At 42.3% G+C, this 21,743-nt stretch overlaps 1 protein-coding gene across 7 annotated transcripts in view; it reads right to left on the bottom strand.

The window, feature by feature from the left end:
• The window catches only part of HMCN1 (hemicentin 1), a 393,372-nt gene that overhangs the window by 121,643 nt on the left and 249,986 nt on the right, over positions 1–21,743 (bottom strand). For 6 of the 7 annotated variants that reach the window (XM_061634030.1, XM_061634029.1, XM_061634031.1 and 3 more), the window contains 10 exons: positions 21,179–21,292; positions 19,699–19,844; positions 18,414–18,564; positions 17,355–17,558; positions 15,681–15,794; positions 9,744–9,931; positions 8,934–9,030; positions 3,188–3,349; positions 1,367–1,480; positions 1,017–1,219 (listed from right to left, as the gene is read on the bottom strand). In XM_061634030.1, coding sequence (XP_061490014.1) covers positions 1,017–1,219; positions 1,367–1,480; positions 3,188–3,349; positions 8,934–9,030; positions 9,744–9,931; positions 15,681–15,794; positions 17,355–17,558; positions 18,414–18,564; positions 19,699–19,844; positions 21,179–21,292 — 1,493 coding nt within the window. The remainder of the gene's footprint in view (positions 1–1,016; positions 1,220–1,366; positions 1,481–3,187; positions 3,350–8,933; positions 9,031–9,743; positions 9,932–15,680; positions 15,795–17,354; positions 17,559–18,413; positions 18,565–19,698; positions 19,845–21,178; positions 21,293–21,743) is intronic. The other variant, XM_061634028.1, reaches the window with a different exon arrangement.

A 21,743-nucleotide genomic window follows, 5' to 3' on the forward strand; every position in this document is an offset into this window, starting at 1 on the left:
GTGTGTGTGTGTATTAGATATTTGCTCACATATATTTTGGGTCTTTAAATCCTTCCAGCAAAACTGGATCACTCTGTCCATGGGATCATTGTCCCTGATTATTATGGTACTTTGCCCCTCCCTCCTGCATATACATAGGGAATTCTAAAACCAGAAGTTCTTGAGAGAGAGAGTCACATTTGGAAGAACAAATCTCTCTATTTCTCAGACCACATGTTCTAATTTAACTGCATAATTACACTCCTGTCTCTGTTCTAGAGAAGATACCAGATCCTTCTCTAGAACAGAGACAGGAGTGAAAATTATATATATATAATTTTCCCCCTCATGGCAATGGAGTTGCAGCCTAGACTGGTCCTTCATGGATATCTTTGACCCAAGTTAAATCTACCCTGCCATGCAATGCTTTGGTTCTGATGGATCTAAGACTTTATTTATTTATTTATTTATTATGAGATTTATATCCCGCCCTTCCTCCCAGTAGGGAGTCCTGAGATGCAAAGTCCAACAAAACTGAACCAAAGTTTCACTAAGTACTGGGGGATGGGGGCACTTCTTTTCCAATTCATTTTCTTATTCCTCTATATGAGAACAAGCCAGTTGCAAAACTCAGCTGGTATATAAATGTACAATATGCATAAAATGAGCTATTTATATTTTCCCAGATATGTCATATTGTCAATCATGGCAATTCATTCAAATATCTAATCTGTCATACAAACAATCAATATAGTGGGTAGGAAAAGAGGATCAAATTTAATTTCAGTGATCTGTCAATCAACGGATGCATTAAAAAAAGCTGCTTATAATCCTCAAACTGCAGAAAGGGCTTTGGGGCTAGATGGTTAAATCATTTTTGTAAACCTCTGCTGCTTTTATGTCTCTGCTGTAATTTAAGGATTGTTTTACATAGGCTTGGTATATTTTTGTATTTGACATATGCCACCTTGAATTAATGTTATAAATATGGGTTGCAAATTTAAAAGTAAACAAAGAAACAGAGCAGAATTGTGCACCTCAGTGGTTGTGATATGAAGCATTTGTCCATCTGAGATGGTCTCCAAATTAGATGAGGCCGTGATCATTTGCCCGTTCTTGTACCAGGTGATAACAGGAGGTGGAACAGCATTGGATTCGCACTCTAATGTCACTGGCATTCCCACCCTCACATTCACGACTGCAAGAGCTGTGCCACTGTGGTCTTTAATGCTAGGAGGAACTTTGGGGGTGGGTGGGAAGGAATACAACAAAAAAATATTTATTTGACTTTTATCAGAAGAAAGAATTGCTACCTTAAGAGGAATTATTAGACATTTTTTTTCTCCCCTTGCCAATATTCTTTCATTTCAAAGATGCAGAAACACACCATAAACAGTAAGGAAACTCCTTCTCCTGCTTTCCCCAGCACTGTTTCGGGCTATGCAAACATATTCTCCACCATCAGACAGACGGGCCCTAGGAATCTGCAGCGTGCGACCACCTGAAATTATTCAAAGAGAACAAAGCTGTTCAAATGGGTTACTAGATCACCACGGCTTTAACAGGATTTTACTAAAGTTCCATATTGGGAGGGGGGGAGAGAGAAAATTGCTTTTAAAAGAGAGATGAAGGTGGCATGAAAGATGCAATGTTGCCCATGTGGTGTACACTCATCTTAGTGTTGTCTCAGTTCACAACAATAAAAAAAGATTTGTTACCATGAAAAACAAAATGTTTGCATTAATGCCTTTGCTCTCTTAAAAACTATTGCCAGTCTCCAGTCTGAGACACGTGAAATAGCATACAGTAATTTTGTTTAGAGAACCATTTTTCACAGACTGTGAAATGGGCCTTTCTAGAGAGACATGAGCATCTTCCCAACCTGAACAACTCTAATTTGCATGTTTTTCTTCACAAGGCTATGTTGTCCCTCCTAGGGGTGCTTCCAGATAGCTTTATATTGTGGGATGGGTGTTCCCTATGTATGTAGACTTTTGGCAACATCCACATGACATCACTGGCATCAGAATGCCAGGCCATATTTTCCCCCATTTAATCCAGAATTATTAGTTTCACAGTGGTCTTTTTGCAGTATCTGAATGACCAACATGTAGTATTAAACCCCTGTCTGGAAGCATCCCTGAGTCCTTGGAATGAGTGGAAACCACCTCCTAAAGCACTTGTCTAGTTTAAATTTTGGGAGATTCACATAGAAAGGGCTCCAATGAATACTGGATTCCCACTGGGAGGAAGGGCAGGATATAAATAAATATATAAATAAATTACCGGAATTATCTACCCAGTTTGAATAGATATTCATTCAGCCACTTGCACTTCTAAAATTAGCTAGATTTCCAAGAATAAATGAAAGAAATTGCCACACACACACCAATAGTCATCAGTAGCTTCCTTGTAGTTGTGTTAGTAGGACAGACTGTATTCTAAGAAAAAAACCATTTGCTTTTCTACGGTTGTTTTTAAAAAAAGTAACAGGAAAGTAATATTAACTCCCCAACTGGCTCTTCTAAATAATTACAGAATTTACTTCCAGCTTGATCCAGTTCCTTGAAAGCTTTTAGGAATCTGTGTTTTTCTTTAAAAGGTTTCACTTTAAGCATATATTATGCCAAATTTATTATTGGCACTTAGGGATGGGGGAGAAATTCGATTCAGTTTCCATTTAATTTGCACTTTCTGAAACAATTTGAGAACAAAAACACAGCCACCCTTTAAAATTCACACTTGTTCAAATTTTACAGTGCAGTTCTCCAACCAAACAATGTTTACACTAGCACATACATTAGGGGAGTGTGTGCATAAAATGAATATATTAGTGGAAAAAACATATAAATACCTTCTACTAGGAGAAAATGCTTGCAAAAAATTGTACGTTAGTCAAACCCACATACACAAATCTGTTTATTAGAAGAAATTCACCTTAAAATGCTGCAGAATTTTCATGAGGATTTTTAATAAAAAAATCACTCATTTCTGCAGAAATATGGAGAATTGAAGATTGGAAAAAAGAGAGATTGAGAGAACCAACATTGACAGATTCTTCTATCCCTACTGGCACAACAGTGACTGCTGAGTAGAAGCACACTAAACATAAATTTGGGCCTATATCCTTTTCAGCCTTGTTAGGGTCCTGAGAAAAGAAAAGGAATACCTCAATGAATAAAAATTAACAGTAGCAGAGTTTGCTCACCTGGTATTATAAGAGCATTTGTGTTCAAGTTGATAGGTTTTCCGTTCTTGAGCCAACTAAGATCAGGAGGTGGGAAGCCAGTGACCTCACAGGTCAAGGATATGAAGTTATTCACCACAACAGTCAAATTCTCAGGATTAATGCCAACAATATTCGGAGGAACTGTCAAAAGATATACAAATCTTGCCATTAGAACCACATTAAGTTTCATCAAGCAATTGGAAAGCAAAATATTTACAAGGTCTTTTGCTATTTTAATATTGGGAGCCATTTTGTACAGGAGGATAGCCCAGAATTGTATTCCCTTGTTATAACATGTAATTCCTAAAGCATCCTCCAAAGATTCCTATAGGTAATAAAAGTTGTTTTTCCATATCCAGACATGTTTAAACACAGAATGGATTGCCTGCACATTTAAATATGTACTAACATGTTGCCATGTGTCTATACCAGGGGAGCCTATGAACATCCAGTGAAGTGGTGTATAAATGGCAATTGCCTACATCAGAGTAGTTAGAACCTACCAGATTGACAGGGAAGCCATTATTGCTTTTTTAAAAGTTGCTTTTGTCCAGCTCAGGCAAACCCATGGTTCGATACTTTGCATTTTGTTACATTGAAACAAGAGTTTATTTACCAAGGGAGATGCGCTCGCAAGCTATCTGCACTACAGATTTAAGCAGGTTCTGCAATCATGATCCCCATGGAACCCCTGGGAATTTTCAGTGTGAACTTAGCTCGAGACATCTAATAAATAATTCTCAGCTCACTAAACTACAATTCCCAGGAGTCGGGGAGGGGGGGATCCATCACATTTAAATTGGTATGAAACCAATATGTGTTTGTACAACAGATCACCTCAAACTTTTTAGTGAAATTTGCTGTTGACACCAGTGACCTTATGCCACAGGGATTTTGATCTATTGTTGTTGTTGTTGTTGTTATAAAGAAGAGGGGGAGGGGTTCCATGCACAGTGGAGAGCAATGAAGACTGACAGAGTTATGATTAGAGATGTAAAATTTCCAGAAACTGTGAAGCCATAGAAAAAAAAGTTTTATTTCCGGAAAAGTTTCGGGGCAAATTTCAGAAAAATTGAAAAATGCAATATTAGCACTTTTTACAGATTGAAAGTCACTTTGTTACTTCAGGATCATCAAATGTAATTATGTAGAAGTTGGTTTGGTATAAAAGTATAACATTTGGTTTATTAAAAGTACATTTATTCAAACAATTATTAGAAACTGAATTTACTTTGTTAAAAAATTTTTTTGTAACAAATGGATGTACAAGATCCTGAACTGTAAGGAACACATGGACAGTAAGGAACCTCTTTTGCTAGTTTATGAGGAGCAGGCAAAAAACAATTAAAAAACCAGAAGAAACCATCAACCTTAATAACAAAGAAAATGATTTATGTCTCCGCTAGTCCTCCACAGTGTCAAGCAGACATAAAGCATCCATTCCCATAAAAAAAACTGAGAAAAAGGAGGGGATTCAATGAAACATTTTATTCATCATGCTAAAATAAAACATTCCACAATCCATTTTTTCATCATTTATTTCAATTTTTCCAATTTTTCAGGGAAAAAACAAACAAGGCTTTGGGGAAAAAAGGTTTTTTTTCTTAATTTTTCCAGTTAAGAGCTAAAAAGCAATGGAGATCTTTGAAATGAAGGGGGGGTGCTGGGACCAAAGGGAATGGGATGTTAGCGAAGGCAACAGCAGAGGGGCATTAAACAATGGGAGAGGTGAATATTTTGGCAGCGGAGTTTCAGATGAGCTGTGTAAAAGGAAGACCTAAGAAACAAAGATTGCAATAGTGAAGGCAAGAGATAAACAGAGCATGAGCCAGAGTTTTAAACAGATTTTTGCCATTTTGTACAAGGAGAAGTGACACAACTTGGTAACTGAATGAAAGTGGGGAGCAAAGGAGAGAGAAAAGTCAACGATAAAGCCAGGGTGGGTGGTAAGGTTGTCAAAGGATATGGAGAGGAATCAATGAGAGGAAGATTTGGGAGGAAAGATAAATTGTTCAGACTTGGACATACTGGATTTGAGAAAGTGATAGAACAACCAAATGGAGAAATCAGACATGCTAAACAGAGATGTAGAAGTGGACAGAGGGGAAAATATCTTGGGTAGAGGGATATAGCTGAGTAACAGCAGGATATAACTGGTACTGAAAACAATGGGATTTCATGACGTTTCCCAAGGTAACCAAGATGAGGTACAGAGAAAAAATAGTGGGGGAATCAACAACAGAACCCACAGTGCCTTGGAAATGCATTGCAATTTTATAAACACAGCATGTATTCTGCTTTAATGCTCAAGCAATGTTGCCTTGCTTTATCTCTTATTTAATATTAGGAAAGCAAATATTGTTTTTAAAAGCAGAAATGGCAGGAAATGCTTCATATCTTGGTATTGAATAACTCATGCTAGTGAATGACATTGTTTTTTGCATCAGAACCACAAGCTGGGTGGCCCTTCTTGTGAAGGTTCCCAGGACCATTTTTCAACAGAAGTCCCAGCCAAGGATCAATTTCCTACATAAAAAGTATTTTAAGAGAGAGCTAGAGCTGAACTAACGGGATTGCTTCAATTTGAAATTGGACACAGCCAGGAGTTCACAGTTAACGTGAGGGCAAACTAGATACTATGTTAAATAATTAGCTGGGCTTCTAACTTCCTCCTACCATTCCACAAGGTCTAGTAGAACTTTTTGTGTTCTCCTGATGCCATGACATTCCACATTTCCCCAGTCCTCGTTAGCAGCCACCAGAGATGGAGCAGGCAGGGTGAGGAAATATAATGTAATGACAAGACACTGAGAAATTGTACTGGATGTGACAGAAGGGGATGGCAATGAGATAAACAGTCACTGATTTTGGCAGCAGCTGTCTAACATATCAAATCTAGTTCAAAATGGTTTATTCGGCAAAAAAAGTTCCCTATTTCTAGATTCTCAAAAGATCTCAACATCACTCCTATTGGTAGATCAAACATCTAATGGAATCTGTTTGAAAACTCCCACTGACTCTAACCATCCTTGGTCCAGCTCCTTTCACATACTGAGTTCAGTTTCAGGTCAGACCACCTAAAGAAGTCCCAATGGATCAGTTGCTGGCACATGATAAAATTATATGCATCAATGCTTCTAACCATCTCAGCAGAACTTGGCATTTTGATTTAAAGCCAGAAGCATTAAAATTGTGCCGTTAAAGTAGACAGTAAAGTAGATACCGGGGGGGGGGAGGTTGGAGGTAGTCAACAGTGAACAACTTTGTGTTTCAGTGCAGAAGACCCAAGTTCAAGTTCGTTCAGGCCCATAAAGCTCATTGTGCATGTCACCATCTCATTTCCTAATTCACTCCCCTTTCCCTTTCCTCCGCCAGAGTGGCCATAAGGAGGAGTGCAGAAGCGTTTGTTTCCATTTTTCATAAATTGAAGCTCGTCATGTCGTCCAAACTTGTCAAACTTTATGATTTATTTATTTGTTGCATTTGTATACCGCCCCATAACCGAAGCTCTCTGGGCAGTTTACAGCAATTAAAAACATTAAAAACAAATATACAAATTTAAAAACACATTTTTAGAAAGCAATTTAAAAACATGCTAAAATGCCTGGGAGAAGAGGAAAGTCTTGACCTGGCGCTGAAAAGATAACAGTGTTGGCGCCAGGCGCACCTTGTCATAGAGATCATTCCATAATTTGGGGCCCTCTCCTTTGTTGCCAGATTCCCAGCTGCCCTCAGAGTAGGCACCCGGAGGAGGGACTTGGATGTTGAGTGTAGTGTACAGGTGAGTTCATGTCAGGAGAGGCGGTCCATCAGGTATTGTGGTCCTAAGCCGTGCAAGGCTTTATAGGTTAAAACCAGCACCTTGAATCAAGCTCGGAGACATACAGGCAGCCAATGCAAGTGGGCCAGAATCAGTTTTATATATTCGAACAGTCTGGTCCCTATTACCAACCTGGCCGCTGCACTTTGCACAGGCTGCAGTTTCCAAACCGTCTTCAAAGGCAGCCCCACGTAGAGCACATTGCAGTAATCTAACTGGGAGGTTACCAGAGCATGGACAACTGAAGCCAGGTTATCCCTGTCCAGATAGGGGTGTAGCCAGTGTGGTGTAGTGGTTAAGGTGTTGGACTACAACCTGGGAGACCAGGGTTCGAATCCCCACATAGCCATAAAGCTCACTGGGTGACCTTGGGCCAGTCACTGCCTCTCACCCTATTCATAGGGTCACCATAAGTCGGAATCAACTTGAAGGCAGTACATCCCTGTCCAGATAGGGGTGCAGCTGGGCCACCAACTGAAGTTGGTAGAAGGCACTCCATGCCACCAAGGCTACCTGAGCCTCAAGTGACAGAGATGGTTCTAGGAGAACCCCCAAGCTACGAACCTGCTCCTTCAGGGGGAGTGCAACCCATCCAGGACAGGTTGGACATCCACCATCCGGTCAGAAGAACCACCCACTAGCAGCATCTCAGTCTTGTCTGGATTGAGCCTCAGTTTATTAGCCCTCATCCAGTCTATTGTCGCAGCCAGGCACTGGTTCAGCACATTGACAGCCTCACCTGAAGAAGATGAAAAGGAGAAATAGAGCTGTGTGTCATCAGCATACCGACGGCAACACACTCCAAAGCTCCGGATGACCACACCCAACGGTTTCATGTAGATGTTGAACAGCATGGGGGACAGAACTGACCCCTGCGGAACCCCATACTGGAGAGCCCAAGGTGCCGAGCAATGTTCCCCAAGCACCACCTTCTGGAGCCAACCCGCCAAGTAGGAGCAGAACCACCGCCATGCAGTCCTTCCCACTCCCAACTCAGCCAGTCTCCCCAGTAGGATACCATGATCGATGGTATCAAAAGCCGCTGAGAGATCAAGGAGAATCAACAGAGTCACACTCCCCCATCTCTCTCCCGACAGAGGTCATCATACAGGGTGACCAAGGTTGTTTCCGTGCCAAAACCAGGCCTGAAACCTGACTGAAATGGATCCAGATAATTGGTCTCATCCAAGAGTGTCTGGAGCTTGCCTGCCACCACTCGTTGAGGGATTTGCCCAGGAATGGAACCGGCCTATAGTTATTAAGATTTTCTGGGTCCAGGGAGGGTCTCTTCAGGAGTGGTCTCACTACTGCCTCTTTCAGGCAGCCAGGGACCACCCTCTCTCACAGAAAGGCATCAATTACTTCCCTGGCCCAGCCGGCTGTTCCATCCCTGCTAGCTTTTATTAGCCAAGAAGGGCAAGGATCCAGCACAGAAGTGGTTGCAAGAACCTGTCCAAGCACCTTGTCAACATCCTCAAGCTGTACCAACTGAAACTCATCCAAGAAATCAGGACAAGGCTGTGCTCTGGATACCTCGCTTGATTCACCTGCTATAACACTGGAGTCTAAGTCCTGGTGGATGCTAACTATTTTATCCTGGAAGTGCCTAGCAAACTTTAACTATGGTTTGACTGAAACTTCAAACTGTGGTTTACAAAGGTGGCTACTTTCAAGCAAAACATAGTTAAGATTAACAACAGTTTGGATTTGGGCATAACATTCAACTGTGGTAAATTGAAACTGGAAGCAAGCGTTTCCAAGTCCCTCCTCTCAACAGCAGTGGTGGTGGTGGGGTTCCTTCCAGTCACAACAAGCCATAGTTTATCATGATGTCCAAATATGGCCAATAAGATACAGGAACAGAAATTTTTGCATGAAACTATTCCTTAAAATAGCAATTCTTACCTTGAACATTAAGATTAAAATACTTTTTTGCACTTCCTGCAGTGTTCTCCACAGCACAGGCATACCTGCCGGTATCAATAATTTGGGAATTAAGGATCTAGAGAGAGAGAAGACAAAAATATCAGAACAAGACATTTATCCTAAATGAATAATGCCTGGTCAAATGTCTATACGTGCCCATGCACCCAAACTAAATTATCAGTATTGGTATCCAAGTATTCTTCTTCTCCAGGAACTATACAGTAAAATGCATGTCAATGTTGCAACGCTGATGAGCAACACTGAAAGTACCTCTTCTGCATAGTAATATTACCCTCATTACATGGTCATGCACATGCTGTGGTAAGTCCCTGTTTGGTAAACTATGTTTGTGTTTTTTTACTGTGATGTGCAGATCCTATATTCTATGTATTTTTTATGACTTACAGACTTATCAAAAGAGTCGTTTAAACATATACAGAAACAGAAGCTATGAAACAAGAATGAATAAAATGCAGAGACCACCCCCTTGAGGGGATGACACCATCTCTAAAATGATATAATTGCACTGGACAAAGTATAGTGAAATGGAAAAGGAATTGCCCATACGAATTAAATGCCATCTATATGAGGAGTGCCTAAGGATATTAAGAAATTTTGTCCTACAGTAGGTCAACTTAGGAGCTACCGTGCAATGGAAATCCAAGAAGTACTACTTCAAAAAATGTGCTCTCTGCATAACACAAAGCAAATAGCTTCGGGGTCTGGATCTGGTCCATTGGCTGCTATTTGACCATCCCTGTTTTAAATGAAGTGTCTTCACAGTGTTACCTGAAGTGTTCTTCCATTGGCTAAGAATCTGTGTTGGGAGTCTTCAGATAACAGCTGCCCATCTTTCTGCCAGGTTATGCTTGGAGTAGGGCTGCCATTTGCCATACACTCCATCACTGCCATGTTGTTGATCAGCACGGTCACCTCTTCGGGCATGTCACCATTGGCTCCATTAATAGATGGTGGCACTATGAACATGTTAAGGAGAAAGTGTTTTCTTTATGAAACTTCTAATAATCATGTAAAACAACTCACACATTTACACATGTGATACAGCCTCAGATGAAATTGGTAACGACTGGTTGGACAACTATAAGGGCCAATCAGACTTTACAATCATGGCTTTAAGAAGTATGGTTATCAATCAGTTATAATATAGCATTTGGATATGAGCTACTTTAGTTCCACTGAAACTCTGCCTAAGTGGATTGAAAGCAAAGTGGAATCTGGATTTCATATTAATACCCCAGGATGTTGAATATTCTCACTATGTTCAAAACCACCATTCATAAACATTGGTAAGGACTACATAGCCTTCAATGCATGCATTTTAGAACAGTATTGGAATAAAACCAGCTGCATATTAAAAACAGAATTCAACAGAGGATGATAACATCTATGATATAGTTCCCAATATGAACCTACCTGGACCCTTAGATCTTTCTCTGAGGCCCTTCACCAGGTTCCCCTCTGAGGGAGGCTTGCAGGGCAGTGACAAGGGATAGGGCCTTTTCAGTTCGGCCTCCCCATTTGTGGAATGTTCTCCCCAGTGAGGTCTGCCTGGCACCTTCACTGACATCTTTTCTGCACCAGGTAAAGACTCGTGATATTTCTCAGGCATTTGATAGAATGAGATGACGTTGTTTGTATTAGTGTGCTACCAAAGCTTTCTGTGGTTGCATGGGGGTTGTTGTTGTTTTAATGGTATGGTACATTTACTTTTGTTATTAACAATGCTGTAAGTCACTTGGAGGCCTTTGGGTAACAAGTGATTAACATTAACAACAACAGTAGCACATGGGAATAATAATTTTAATACTCCAACCTGCAGGGGAACAGCTGCAGCACTGGAGGACTGCAGAAGACCTGCCCTGGGAGTGAGTATCTGGGTGCTTGCTTGCTTGCTCCTCTGGGTTGCTGCCTCTTGAGACAACTGAAGTCACTGGTAAGTGCTGCAAGGATTGGGACCACCTGCCTGACTCTTAATCTTGCAGCCTCTTGCATCAGCTCCTGGCTGGGTCAGGGGGCATAAAAGTCCAGATCGCCACAGAAGGGGAGACACCAAAAGAGATTATCCCTTGGGTAGTCCCTTAGGGAGTCCCAAGGGCAAGGGTGTTACCCCCTTCTATTTCTTTTCTTCTTCTTCTTCTTCTTCTTTTAACCAATCTAGAGGAGAGTGGTAGTGGGAAGGGCATATGGCACGTGTGTAGTTCCTGCGCAGGGCGAGAGCATGTGCAGTGAACTGAACTGATAGGAGAAAGTGACCAGATGCCTTCAGAGTGACAGTCTGCAACTGGCAGAAGGCTGGCCCTCCCTGAGTGTGAGATGGGGCCCTGTGTGAGTGGCTCTGACTGTTCCCAATTCTCTCAGAAGCCTACTGGGATAACTGGTTCAGGTAAGTTTTGTTGGTGGGCTCTTATTGGGTCCATATCAGGTGTTTAGAAGGAGGTCTTTCACTAGAAAAGACAATAACGCTGGGAAAAACAGAAGGGAGTAGAAAAAGTGGAAGACCAAACAAGAGATGGATTGATTCCATAAAGGAAGCCACAGACCTGAGCTTACAAGATCTGAACAAGCAGGTTTATAACAGATGCTATTGGAGGTCACTTGATTCATAGGGCGGCCATAAGTTGTAATTGACTTGAAGGCACATAACAACAAAAGGAGAAGTATTAGTAAGGAGGAACATGGGTGATGCCACCCCAAATTCAGTGATCACAAGTAGAGGGAAGTATAGCCATGGGGATGTGGTGAACCACAATAGAAAATGAGGGCAAGGCTATCTACGCCTTGTTCCACTCCTCCCATGGATGGGTTTCTCATTGCTCATCTGCTGTGGGTGTTGTTTAACGCCAGATCGGTACACAATAAGATCACTGTCATTCATGATTTGATTGTGGATGAAGGTGCCAATTTGGTGCATATTACCAAGACCTGGGTGTGTGAGCTGGGAGGAGTTGATCTGATGCAGCTTTGCCCACCTGGATACTCAGTGCAACACCAACACAGGCTACAGGGACAGGGGGAGGAGTTGCTGTGGTCTACAGAACTTCCATCTCTGTCACCAGGAAACCAGTCTGTCTTGGAGCTGGCTGTGAGGGTGTGCACCTGGTGTTGGGCCAAGGAGACAGTAAACTAGGTTGTTGCTGGTGTACTGTCCATCCTGCTGCCTGGCAGCTTCTCTCACTGAGCTGGGGGAGGCCATCTTGGCTGTGGTATTGGAGGAGTCCAGAATGATAGTCCTGGGTGTTTTCAATGTCCGTGCTGAGGCTGCCTCTGGTGTTCCAGCTCAGGACTTCAAGGCCTCCATGATGACCATGGGGCTGTCTCAAGTTGTCATTGGCCCAACGTATAGGGCAGGGCACACCCTCAACTTGGTCTTTGCTCCAGATGGAGGAAGGGGTGGTTTGGAAATAGGGGGGTGGATGTCACCCCATTGTCATGGTCAGACCACTTCCTGGTAAAGTTTAGACTTATGGCTCCGATCTTCCCCTGCAGGTGGACAGATTAAGATGGTCCCCCCGGGAGACTAATGGAATGCACAGGATTCTTGAATGCCCTGGGGGAGTTCCCAGTAGATAGAGTAGATGACCCTGTTAAAGCCCTTGTCATGCTGTGTAACAGCGAGGAGTGTCGGGCTCTTGACACGATTGCCCCCAAGCACCCTCTCTGGCATTGTGGAGCCCAGTTTGCACCTTGGTACACCAGTGACCTAAGGGCAATGAAACAGGCTGGATGACAGCTAGAGCGCAAGTGGTGAAAGACGTGCTATGAGGCTGATCAGGCATGAGTAAAACATCATAACTGTGCCTACTGTGTGGCGGTGAGGGCAGCCAAGAAGGCCCACTTCTCTGCCTCCATCGCATCCTCAAGTAGCCATCCAGTGGACCTTTTCCGTATTGTCAGGGGTCTGTTGACATCAACTCCAGGAAATGGAGACTTAGACCCTTCGGAAGCCCACTGTGAATTGTTTGCAAGGCACTTTGAGGGTAAAGTTGCTCACCTCCACAGCAGTCTTGATGCCTCATTCACATCTGCTGTCCCCAATGAGGTGTCCAGTGCAACGTCTGTTGCAACTTCATGGGAACGGTTTCAGTTGATGCGTCCTGATGACGTAGACAAGGTGCTTGCGATGATGCAGCCAGCAACATGTCCTCTAGACCCTTGCCCTTCTTGGCTTATTAAAGCTTGCCGAGGGGGGTTGACTGAGTGGATCCAGGGTGTGGTCAATGCATCGCTGCAGGAGGGAGTGGTTCCAGCTGCCCTGAAAGAGGTGGTGATCCGACCACTCCTGAAAAAACTTACTCTGGACCCATCGGTCTGCAACCGGTCGCAAATACTCCCTTCTTAGGGAAGGTGATTGAGAGGGTTGTGGCGCAGCAATCGCAAGTACTCTTGGATGAAACAGATTGTCTTGATCCATCCCAGTCTGGGTTCAGGCCTGGTTATGGGAATGAATCGGCCTTGGTCGCCCTGATGGATGACCTTTATTAGGAGAAGGACAGGGGGAGTGCAACCCTGTTACTCTTACTTGATCTCTCAGTGGCTTTTGATACCATTGACCATAGTATCCTTCTGGGCTGACTAGGTGAGATGGATATTGGAGGCACCGTTTTACAGTGGTTCCAATCCTACCTCCAGGGTCATTTTCAGAGAATAGCATTGGGTGGTTGTCTTTCAGCCCCCTGGCAGTTGTGCTGTGGGGTGCCGCAGGAGACCATCTTGTCCCCCATTCGGTTTAACACCTATATGAAGCCGTTGGAAGCAGTCATCAGGAGATTTGGGACAAGGTGTCAGCAGTATGCTGACGATACCCAACTCTATTTCTCTGTAACATCTGATTCAGGAGAGGCCATGCAAGCCCTGAACTGCTGCCTGGACTCAGTGGTGGGCTGGATGAGGGCCAATAAACTGAGTCTGAATCCTAGCAAGACGGAGGTGCTGTGGGTTGGTGGTTCCCAAGTTTAGATAATTGGTCAGTTGCCTGCTTTGGATGGGGTCGTACTCCCTTTGAAAGAGCAGGCCTGTAGTCTGGGGGTGCCCCTACATCCAACTTTGTTGCTAGAGGCCCAGGTGACCTCAGTGACTAGGAGTGCCTTTTACCAGCTTCAGCTGGTAAGACAGCTGCGACCGTTTCTGGATCAGGATAGCCTGACCACTGTTATCCATGCACTGGTAACCTCCAGGCTGGATTACTGTAATGCGCTCTATCTGGGGCTGCCCTTGAGGTTGGTCTGGAAGCTGCAGCTGATGCAAAATGTGGCAGCGAGACTGCTCACTGGGGCAGGTATCGCCAACATGTCACCCTGCTGCTGAAAGAATTGCATTGGCTTCCCATTTGCTACTGGGCCAAGTTCAAGGTTCTAGTTTTGGTGTACAAAGCCCTATACAGCTTGGGACCAGGATACTGAAAGACTGTCTTATCCCTTATATACCCAGTTGATCACTGCACTCTGCAGGTGAGGGCCTCCTGCAGATACCATCTTATCAGGAGGTCCGTTCTGCACAGAATAGGAAACGAACCTTTAGTGTGGCAACCCTTTGGAATTCCCTCCCCTTAAATATTAGGCAGGCTCCATCTCTGTTATCTTTTCAGCTCCTACTGAAGACCTTCCTCTTTCAACGGGCCTTTTAAGTTGAGACCTTATCCCAGTCTGCGTCTGTGTTGGAATTGCGTTTTAATATGTTTTTAAACCTTCTTTTCTTAAAAACAGATGTTTTTAAACCTTTTGTAAAAAATGTTTTTAAAGATGTTTTGTTTATATGTTTTGTTAATATATTTTAAAGTCTGTTTTTATGATGTTTTAAAGTGTTTTTAGTGCTTTCGTTTGCCGCCCTGGCTCCTATTGGGAGGAAGGGCGGGATATAAATCAAACAATAAATAAAATAAAACCTGTACTTTAAAAAATATATTTTTAAATTGTTTCACTGATTAATTTAACAAATTAATCAGTTAAATATTGCAGTCCTAAGTATAACTGACCTTGCTGCTCGTGAAGGCCTAATTAAAACACACACATCTACCTGGAAGGGCACTGGAACATAACAGAACAATAAACCTCTTTATTATAATAGAACACATGGAGTGTCATGTGGCCCAGGACCAACGCCAGCAGGTGGCCAGGCTGGGCACTGGTGGAGGGCCTTGTCGCTGGCTGAGGGCCCTTGCCACTAGCCAACGGCCCCTGCAGCTGGGAGAGTGGATCTCCCACTCTGCAAACTGCGCCAGCATTGGGTCACAGGCTGCAACTGGACAGTGGCACAGATTGGAGAGGAGGAGCTCCGTTCTCCTGGCTAACATCACTGCCACACATGTGTGCAGCCATCAGGTGCTTAAATATGCCCAGTTGCTTCACCTCGTGTGTCAGTGCACATACCTGCCATCACTCAAATGGCGGCAGGGACATGTTGACGTACACAGTGGTGCACATGCACACACACACATGGGGAGGAGGCAGTGGCCTGTGGCAGACTGCTGGCTGAGGGCCTGTGGCAGGCTGGTGCTGGCTCTGATGTGGCTCAGAGTAGGGGGGATAGTTTTACATGCTTTTAAAATCCCTATGGGGTCAGTAATTACCCCAAATGCACATGGACCTAAAAAAATCAAAAGCAATTCTAAAAAATTCTCTCATTCTCTTAATGTTTATAGCATGTCACCTTCACCACATAAAAAGGATTATAAGATTTCTAAAATCAAACAAAATAAGGTCAGCTCACAAAGGACGCGGACATCATACTGGATGGAATCCTCTCCAGCTTCATTTACAGCCACACATGTGTATCGTCCAGCATCTTCACTCTGAGCCCTTGGAATCTGCAGGACACGACCACCTAGAACGAAAACAAAAAGGAACTTTTCATCATTCTAAACACAGATCCCTCTCAAGATCTGAATTAACTGATATAACCTATACATTTTTTTTCTCCATGGCCTATCCTAAGATAAAGATATATCCCTCCCCTTGAATATTAGGCAGGTGCCATCTCTGCTATCTTTTCGACAACTTTTGAAGACTTTCCTCTTTCAACAAGCCTTTTAAGTTGAGACCTATCCCAGTCTGTGTTAGAATTGCTTGTTAATATGTTTTTTTAATGTTTTTAACTTTTTTAAAAAAAAGTTTTTAATGTTGTTTTGTTTCAATGTATTTTAAGGTCTGTTTTTATGATGTTTTAAAGTGTTTTTAGCGCTTCTGTTTGCCGCCCTGGGCTCCTGCTGGGAGGAAGGGGGGGATATAAATCAAATAATAAATAAATAATAAATATGTGCTCAGTTCCATGTGTAGGTCTCTGTTTGCACATGTAAATAAGGGCAACTGGGATGGCCCATCTTCCAAAATGTCTTTCTCCAGACTTAATTTTTTATTTATATTTTGAACCCAACTTATTCTAGGTTTTAGGAAAGATAACAATGCTTGACATTAAAGTAAATCTGGGGGGGGGAGGTAATTTAATACAATGCATATGTATACATTAAATAATAAATACTGCCAGCATTAAAAGCTGACCACAGGAAGAAAAAAGTCCTACAGCAGGCTCCCCTAAATGCTGAGCCGCAGATTCTGCCATGTATTACAACACTTCATGGATTTGGTATATGGATGGTACGACCCAGAGGTACCTTTAAAAGTAAGGGAGGAACTGATCTCTAACGTACGGAGGGGGAAATATTACTCATTTTAATACTAAACCATTACTTTGAATTCTACCTATAAATAAACCAGAAGAACTATGGGCCCTAGAGCACCATGTATTCCTAATGATACCTCCCTTTAGGAAGTAGGCTGTCATATCTTGCACTACCCTGAAATAAATGCCTTACAAGACAGGCGTTCCTATATGTGGCTGTTGTTGGTCTTGTGGCCAATGGTCATATGGAAGAAACAGTGTATGAATTGAAAGTATATGAGCATCTAGCTCATATTGGTTCACATTCAAATTCCGCTACTACAAACCAAGGTGAGGAGGGCACATCAATCCAAGGACATCTGTGGATATGGAGTGGCATCCCCTCTTGCATGAACTCTAAGAGAAGCTCACATTACACCGATTGTGCCAGAGATTTCTAAGAACCCCACAGATTTTGAGAAATGCAAATTAGTGGCATGCATTTCTCATTAGCAGTCATTTCAGAGAAAACTGATAAAGCTGGGGGAGGGAGTGCTGTCCTGATTTTTGCAACAAAAGCAACAAGAGTCATAGAGCAATGTTTCTTTTCTTATAGCACATCTACCCAGCATGCTGCAGCATTCAAAGATTTACCCATAGGATTTCAAATAGTAACCTGAATATAAAATGTCTTTGAAGAAAGAGAGAAATGCTGTTCTTAGGACCGTTGAGCTGACCTATAACTGACTATCTTAATAAACAAATGTTAATTGGTTTAATACAGACCTGGCAGTATCAGTACTTTATCACTGGAACTCAGGGGATAGCCATCCTTATACCATGTAAGTACTGGAGGGGGCACAGCATTAGTCTCACAGTATAAAGAAAGAGGGTTGTTTAAGATCGCATCTTTGGCTCCTCCTCCTTGACCTGCACCCAGCTCATCACCATCTTCCCAGCCTCCAGATGGTTTTCGGAAATTAGGAGGGACTGTGATAGATGACACAAGCAACAGACAGACAAAAAAGAGAATGAGACATTTAATCCTGAACTTCAAAAAAAATTAGTTCAGCCATAGAAAACAATTTTAATGATAAATTAAAAGATTCAGGAAACAAAGAAGCCGTTAAATGTGTAGAAAATACCCCATACCGTTTTTTCTCAGGCACAATCCTTGGAACCACAAAAAGCTCCACACCTTTAACACAGATAATTTTATCCACAAGTGCTTCAGTTTCTCCATCACCTAGTACAAATGTTCAACCCTAAGTAGTGCATGAGGTGCTGTATTTAAACCTTTGGGATTACTAATTCAATTGTAATTAAATTACTCATCATCGTAGGCATTGTACTCAGTGGGGTATTTATCTGAATGCCTCTTTCCCCACCTGCAAGTACACTAACTTCTTCATAGATCGCTTTCAGATAAATAGATGAACAAGCTGCTTGCTGCTCTCTAATCTAATTCCCATCCCAACTATTTTAGAACTCACACCTGTATGCTGCCCCAGGGCACGGCATGTACACACCACAGCCCTCATTCTCCACTAGTTTTGGAAAGGGGGACTTGTGGTGGGAAGGCACTGGGTCCATACAATATTCCAAGACTTTTCAGCACCCCACGGAAGTTGTCTCCAGCCCTGCTTTTGCCTTCCTTCCATTTTTGATCCCAGTGTAATTGCATGCTAGCCACCCACTTTGCTGATTCATAGTATAAGACAAATGATTGCTGTTAACTTTATATTAAGTAAACAGAGACAAATCATTCTTGTGAGTCTCACTTATCACCATAGCTAGCTAGCTAGCTAGCTAGATAGACAGACAGACCCATACACCAAGTTTTACCTTGGATGTTGACATCAAACTCCAACTCATCCTCTCCAGCTATATTTGAGGCTACACAACTATAACGCCCAGTGTCAGATATCTGAGTAGCCTTGATTTGTAGGATGCGCCCGCTGGCTCGGATTGTTATGTGATCATCTGATGTAATAGGCTGTGATTTAATTATCAAAAAGGATACATGAGCATTTCATTTTAAAAAAGGCAATAAAGTGGCACATTACTTGTGACCCAAGGGGTCAAACCCAGTCGTGCAGTTTTTGCAATGGAGTTAGAGACCAAAGACTCAAGTTGCTTGTTAGTGTCTAAGACTGCCCCTGAAGAAAATGTTCAAAATGTGTTGGCCTCAGTAACAATGGGTACCACCCAACTAAGTTCTACACAGAATAGTTCTATTAAAATTAATGGGCCTAAGTAAATCATGCCCATTAATTTCAATGGGCCTATTCTGAGTAGAAACAGCACTGAATACAACCGTATGTTTCTGTGCATCTGGGGACTTCCAGGTGTTTGATACAACTTCCACCAACATCTTTTCTGTTATTGCAGTTCTGGAGACGCCGCAAAAACAGGAGGTTACTCAAGCACCTCACATGACTGGTAGGCTACATTTGAGCCACAAGTAGAACTGAAATAGGTCATGATTTAAAACAGCCTATTTTCCCTACCCTTTCCATTCCAAAATTGAGGGTATTATTATTTCTGGTTGTTTACTTACAAATCATTAAGCAAAAGCAAAATAAGGGGGGGAAGCAATTTTAAAGGGGATTGCATTCTGGTCCCCTCTGCTTTGCCAACAGAAACAAGAATAACATTTCTGTTATTGTGCTTCCTAATACTAGGACATGTAACTCTTGCCAAAAGACCAGTTCTGGGAAAACTTAGAGCATCCAGTTCTCAATTGATTGGATTTGCTCTTATGTCAGGGCCCATAAAATTCTATGAGCCAGGAAAAATATTCCACGTGCCAGTGGATATCAGGGAAGTAAAAATATGGAATAGATTCTAAGTAGGGAGTGCTAAAAGGGAAGAGCAAAGGGGAGCAATATAGAACTGCAAAATACAAGTACAAAGACAGAGTGCAACGGGCTGCTCCTCCTATGCCATCCTGCAGTTCTGAGGTTGTGTGGTGTTGACAGCTTTAGTAATTCTATGGAAAGAAGAGAACACATCTTATGGTGCTGGATTACTATGTTTTTGTGAGATAGGATAGAGGGAAAGGAAGCAGTGCTATAGAGAAACTTATTTATAAAACCACTTGTTGAAAGGAATTAAGTTTGTGACTGGCCTGTCCATCCTTGTACCATCTGATGCCAGCAGCGGGAATCGCATGCGCTTCACATTCCAGTGTAAGGCTGTTGTTCACTCTAATCTTCACTTCTTTAGGAGACAAACCCACTCCTGACAAGTCCCCTCTGTTTATGGTAGGAGGGACTGCACAGAAAGAAAACCCCCGAGAATTAAGGTATCATCTTTTCTCACTGCACATATCTGCTGCATTATCAGAAGCAGAACATACATGGTAGGAGCCATTCAGAGCTGGGTGACTTGCTCTGCATGAAAGCTCACATCAGCAATTAGTCATTTGCCCCAGAGCCATGGATCATTTGCATGTTTAGCTCCATGTCATAATACCTCACAAACTTGACAAGTAGGCTTGCAAGACCCCATACAACCAAACCGCTGCACTGAGAAACATGGATAATGAAGCATTCGGCACATAAGGCATGATTTATTTGGCAAGCATCCTATACTTCACACTACAGGGAGGTGAGAACCAACAAGTGATCAATATTAAATGCAACGAATAAGAGGCAAGTAATACCTAGCAAAACTCAATGTTTGTTTCTAAGGATATTCCATCTTTAAACCATGATGGGATATTCAGAATAACTATGCCATTTTTAGAAGGAAACATGCTGATAGACTACAGCTCCCATCATCCCTGACCATGCTGGCTGAGGTTGATGGGAACTGTAACCCAACACCATTTGGAAGGCCACAGGTTCCTACCCCTCCCCTTAGAGCTTGGCCGAAATATGTCCCAAGATAGCTGTGGTTTTTCAGCAGTGAGTAATAATACATTCACAAGAATTGATTTTGCCAGACATCATTTTAAGTTTTTAAACAATCGTATCCAACTATGCACTGTACACATGGATTTATTGGCTCAAGACAGTCATGTATTAATAGAGGGAGTAACAGGAGAGCATTTAGCTTATACAGAATATGTCTGCACACATAAAAGTTCCATTTCTCATCCCTTGCACTTCCCATTAAAGGATCTTAGGTAAGAGTCCCAGGCCTCTGCTTGAAACTTTGGAGAGGTACATGGAAGCAACCTAAGGTTGAAACTGAAAACCAAATAAGACATTACATGGCAGACACATGAAACAGACTCCTGTTTATTCATTTTTAAATGAAACGTAGCTATAAGAGTCTGCAATCTGGAGAGGAAGTGTGCTTAACCTTTCCTCCTCCAGCAGTCCCCCCAAGTTGCTTTTTGATCTGTACAAAAGGAGGTGATGGAGGCTATTTGGAGTGGAGAAAATGACAGGAAGGGAAAGGTTAAGAAACCTCTCCATCTTCCTAAACATATAGCCTCCTGCTGCTTAAAAAAAAAAACTCCCAGAAGACTGCTCCATGCTCCTCCCCTGGAACTGAATAAAATGAGATAAGGTTGTATCAGATATCCCAATCGCCAATGGAGAGAAAACTGTGAAGAAAAAAGCAGATGGGATAACAAGAACGAATATTAGCATGCTTACTGTAGACTTTGACTTCATAGTGTTTTAATGTTTCCCCTGCTTCGTTTGTAGCTATGCAAGTGTATCTACCAGTGTTGTCCTTCTGTGCATTCAGAATCTGCAGAGTTCGACCACCTGTAATATATATATATATATATATATTTCAAGTTAATGCTTATGCATTTTCTTCTGAAGTGGACAGGAACTCTGTGTGCACTATATGTATCATGGTTAGCTAATGTTTACAGTGAAAAAATGAAGCCACACTTACGTCAGCACATGCTAAAGTTGAAGTATTGAAAGAATTATTGGGAGGTATGCACAAGTTAGAGTGCCTCCAGACTATCACAGTTTTGTGGGAGGGATTTAAGCACATATCGGAACTTTAGGGTTGCACAGTTAAAGTGGATTAAAGAGCTCTGTTACCCTAGCACAAAAAATCCAAACACACACACAGACAGAGAGAGAGACTGATTTGCGGTTAGGAAAGTGACAGGGAAATGCACTGAAAAATGTGAGATGAATGAATGATTAATGGGAAGAAGTGTAAACACCGTGCAAACAATATAGGATGAATGCAGGATGA

Source organism: Rhineura floridana, chromosome 6 (assembly GCF_030035675.1).
Source record: "Rhineura floridana isolate rRhiFlo1 chromosome 6, rRhiFlo1.hap2, whole genome shotgun sequence".
NCBI classification, from domain to species: Eukaryota; Metazoa; Chordata; class Lepidosauria; order Squamata; family Rhineuridae; genus Rhineura; species Rhineura floridana.